General features: G+C 43.8%; 1 protein-coding gene across 1 annotated transcript in view; it reads right to left on the bottom strand.

The window, feature by feature from the left end:
• Window positions 1–2,460, bottom strand: part of cdh24a (cadherin 24, type 2a) — a gene marked incomplete at both ends in the record, with an annotated part of 18,199 nt that extends 15,739 nt beyond the window's left edge. The window contains one exon of the mRNA XM_080527216.1: window positions 2,194–2,460. Coding sequence (XP_080383342.1) covers window positions 2,194–2,460 — 267 coding nt within the window. The remainder of the gene's footprint in view (window positions 1–2,193) is intronic.
• Between the last annotated feature and the right edge of the window lie 2,540 nt (window positions 2,461–5,000).

Raw genomic sequence — 5,000 nt, 5'->3', positions numbered from 1 at the left:
AATTAATAATAGAAGAAGACAAACCAAAAGAAGACAACCAAAGTTGCCAGAATAGCAGAGGATTCTACATAGAACTTTTAGGAGTTAAAAGAAAAAACTTCACAGAGGGTTCTGGGTAGAACCATTTACAGGGAGTTCAAGGCAGACCTCTACATAGTTATGCTTTTAACCGTAAACTCAATGAACCGGGAGTTCACCCGCTGCTCTAAGCAGCAGCACGTCATGGAGGATATCAGCGGGGGAACAGACAATATCTACCCGGGAATTCGCTCCGCGCTGTGTCGACCGTGATAAGAGTGTCGTATCGACACCATTCAAATGGTTCTAGATTCCCTGTCCTCTCCCCTCGTGGGACACGTTTGAATTTTTACCGTAACCCACGGTAAATCATAGTTATTAACCCGCAAAGGGTGCCTCCGGGCACCGTCTTTGCCCATTAATAACACCGGCTATGAAGGGGGTAGAAACACAAGACTATGCTGGCTAACTCCACCATCGGTATACGGTCATTTTGAGCCCTGAACCACCATGGTGCCACCCCGAGAAGTGAACCGGGAGTAAACTCAATGAACCAGGAGTTCAACATGCGTCACGTGCTTATATTCACTACGAGGCAGTAGCCATCTCATATGCTCATACAGTTCATAAAGCAGACAAGTGAAGGCAGTGGTTTTAAGGGTTCAAAAAACATGACTTTATGTGACTTATGACTTTCCTCTCTCTCTCTCTCTCTCTCTTTCTCTTTCTCTCCCAAAAATCACGGTTAATAATATACCACATGCCGAGGAAAAAGTATACGATAGCTTCAAGTTCCTCCATGTTGCTATTGTTGTGGCTGTGTTGTGTCTCGTGAAAATATACGTCACCACCATGGCGCGCTTTTATGACGCGTAACTCCGCCTACTATCTCCTACTCCTCCTACTCGTTCCTGGTCTCTTGTGTATAGTGGAAAAGCGCCAATACCCAGAACTGTTCAAAAGCGTGCCGAAGCGAGCTGACCCGACCCGAGCTGACCCGACCGAGCCGGGCCCTGTAGTGGAAAAGCACCAATAGACTGCAAAGGGTTCTACAGCTCTAGCACCAAACAGGGAAGAGAGAACCTGAAGAACCCTACAGTAGACGGCTCTGCTAATACCTTTTTTCATTTGTTTACATACAGTATCTCTACTCTGTGTTCTTGTTCTCTACCAGTAGAAACCTTCTTCATTTAAATATATTCTACTTTTAATGGTTAATAAACATGTATTTAGGGTTAGGGTTAGGGTTAGGGTTAGGGTAAAAGCATACTGTATACGCTCTGATCATGCACTTGGCTTTTGGCGTTGATACATCACACAAAACCTGTCTTATAATGCTTGTTTTTCACAACCATGTCTGTATTTCACAGAAAAATAGAGGAGAACATCTGACTCAACCGTTTAATGGGAAATTCCTAATAAGACCCATGCAATCAAGCCCTGAATCTGCTGTTGATTGCGCTAACAACATCTCTGCATGAATGTATCAATAACAGTCAGAGAGGAATATTAAACATGTATGAGGTGTATATGAGTTGGTGAGACTCCAATTGTGGTGTCAGTATTCAAATAAACTGCTCCAGTGACTGGCAGCATTCCCTGTAGCGTCACTGCTAATAATCCACACTCTGTGCAAAGCTGCCAGAGGCTGCATTAGCAGTGGAGCACTGGGCTGGGCAGTTGCCTGTGACGTGCTACAAGTAACGTCCAGGGATTCTGCAATGGTTCAGGTGTGCTCTGGTTTAAAACACCTCCACAACATCTCATCCTAAGATTGGTTTGATATCTCCTGACAGCTCCTGGGGCGCTGTTGCTGTTGTGTGGACAGCCACCACACTGATTCACTACTAACCCTAATGGATCATGTACTGTCTCCTCAGGCCTACAGTATTAGAAACAACAGCGCTACCAAGAACTATAAACGCTGTATAAACTATATAAGCTGTCCCTGTGGGAGAACCCTTTGAAGAACCCCTTTTTGGTTCCATGTAGAACCCTTTCCGTAGAGGGTTCTAGGGGGAAACGAAAAGGGTTCCACATAGAATCTAAAAGGGTTATTCAAAGGGTTCTCCTACAGGGATAGCTAAAGAACCATTTTGGAACCTTTTTTTCTAAGAGTTTATGAATACAAATACTACATTCTGTGTGTTTATTGGTTGTGTTGTGATGTCTTACCCGTCCAATGAGCACCGGCTCTGGGCCTCTGTACTCCTCGATCACGAAAAATTGGTTCCACAGCCAGCTCCGCCTACGGCGAGGGTGAGGCTCCACCCCTTCCATTAGTAACCCTGCCCCTTCCAGACGTAGCCCCGCCCCAATGTCTGCAGACACCAAGCTGACCATGAATCGGCTCCTCCTTTCTGGGAGAACATCTGAGTCCAAATGAAGATCAGTCTGGAGTCTCATATGTTGGCTGCCCTCTATACTGGGGTCTCCATCCATGGATTCCAGGACCACTAGGGACTGACTGTGAACAGTATTTACAACTCCAGCCTGACTCTTAGATGTGAACATATTCAACATTTTTCCAGGAGTGAATGTAGTTTGAGACATTGGGTTTGGAGATAAAGCATCATGGGGAGATTCTGGGGTTACACTTCTTTGCCTGTCATCTATAGACCTCTCTGCGTTTTCCTGATCCCTTTTTTCTTCGTCTTTCAAACCAGGGACCTCTGGAACAGGGGTAAACGTGTTTTTCTGAGCATGATCAACCTGTTCTTTGGTTTGCAGAGATGAAACAGCATTTTCTCTGAACTTGAAATCTATTTTATTTTCCAGACTGCTCTGAACTGTTGTTGGTAAATGAACGGTTAGTGAGCTACCTAGCCTCAGCTCCTCCCCTACACAGAAACACATTAACAGAAGCACAGTTTGGGTTGTCATCGTGGAAGTTTGCCGGTGGACCTTGTTTCAATGGAGGTTTTGAGAATGACTAGTACGAGGCAGTTTTCCATGCTCTCTTTTGGTTAAGCACCTTTTCTTCTCTCTCCTCCATCATGTTTTTTCTTGCTTATCACAGGGTGGTCAGTCTTCTCTCACTGTTTTCTTTTCAGTCTCTCCCATGCTGTGCACATGCTTCTGGACTCCCACGGTCAGCGCAGGATTACCTGAGAGGAGACATAATTAGCGTAATATTTCAATATCTTTTCATTCAAATAAAAGCAAACAGAGCTATGAGGTAGAATGACATGATTCACATTAACTCGATTATGGAGAATATCAAACTGAAGATTGTGAAAAATATTGGATTTTGAACTCATTTTGCACCCTTTGATATATTGTTATTAGTTGTTATAGTGCCATATGCATTTAGGGACACCATGGATGCCTTAGTTAGGAAGACTGCTTGACAGAATTGGGGTTGTATGTTTGATGAATGTGAGAGATGTTTGTTGCAGACTGTATGTTTGGACCTGAGGGGCATAGGGTAGGGCAGAGTGCCAATACTTTACTGTGTCAGGCACAATTGCCAGTCTAGCAGGTGATTGATGTCGTCCCTAGCACCCCCCCCCCCCCCCCCCTCCCTCACCCTCACGCCTCAAAGCCCAGTAGTAAAATAGGCTCCCCTTAAGAGATTAATTGAACCCATAAATAATGTAATCAATTTCTGTCCTCATTTCCCAAAAGTTTAACGATCCGAGTTTAGTTTGCATTAGAGTCAGATCCCAGCCATCGATCTTTGAGGCTTGGTGCAATGAAAGCTGTCACCAACTTAACAAGACTGAAAATGTGGAAACACAATTCTTTTATCTATCTCCCTCTCTTTCCTGCATCCATCACTCTGCTTCACTTATGCCCACTGTCAGTGCTACTGTGCCTTCTCAATGCAAACCTCACTCGCTTTTACACAAACTACATTTTCACTCTGAAAACATTTACACAATGGCAGTGTCTTATGCTTTTTAAATATAATTGCTATCAATAACCTTGCAAGTTCACATTTGTTGGTATCAAAAATAGCTCAGTACTACCTGAGACAGTACAATTAAAAGGTCTGCATTTTTGCCACAAAACCCATCAATTTAGATGCAAATTAGCACAGAGCTAATGTTAATGTTAAAGGACCATTAACCCTAATGGCTTTGTGTAATATAAATCAGAATATCTTTTAATTGATCCAAATTAGAATGCTTACAAAATTGACAGAGAAGAACACTAACAATCATGCATTTTCACACAAACATTTTTTCTACTTTTGAAAAGCTATGCTTTAAGAACAAAGAAATAATTTGAGCGACTGAAATACAAAGAAATATTGTCGACTTAGTTTTTTTGTTCTGCTCCTGTATTCACATCATTTCGTTTTAGAGGAAAGATTTCGGTTGTAAAGGAATAATGCTTTTTAAAATTTATTATTAATTTGCACACATAATGCAATCTCCAATGTGTTTGTTTTCCCTCATATTTTAACCATTCCATAAATGCTCTCACGTGTCTTCTTCTCATCCACACTATCATCCTTCTATCACGTCCTGATCCGTTTCAAAGTATAGTTTGAGTGCTGTTAATTTTTGTTTGCAAGCATTTTTACAGACTCCCAATTTAATCTACTCTATCCCACCTGGAGAGGGGAAACAGCTACGCGAGACTGCTCTTTGTGGACTTCAGCTCCGCCTTCAACACCATCCTTCCAGACAGGCTAGTGACCAAACTACTAGACCTGGGACTATCACACTCTATATGTGCATGGATCAAGGACTTCCTGACCGACCGCCCCCAGAGGGTGCGGGTGGGCCCCCACACCTCCACAGCCCTCAGACTCAGCACTGGGTCCCCCCAGGGCTGCGTGCTAAGCCCCATCCTCTACAACCTCTACACCTACGACTTCACCCCCGTCCACCCCAGCAACTCCATCGTAAAGTTTGCAGACGACACCACCGTGGTGGGCTGCATCTCGGGGGGGGACGAGGCGGCGTACAGGGATGAGGTAGAGCAACTGAGCAAGCTGTGCAAGGTTAACAACCTGCTGCTGAACAAGTCAA

The sequence above is a fragment of the Nansenia antarctica genome, assembly GCF_963989245.1.
Source record: "Nansenia antarctica genome assembly, chromosome: 1".
NCBI lineage: Eukaryota > Metazoa > Chordata > Actinopteri > Argentiniformes > Microstomatidae > Nansenia > Nansenia antarctica.
The sequence above is the reverse complement of the archived record's forward strand: the minus strand, read 5'-3'. Positions and strand labels throughout refer to the sequence as shown.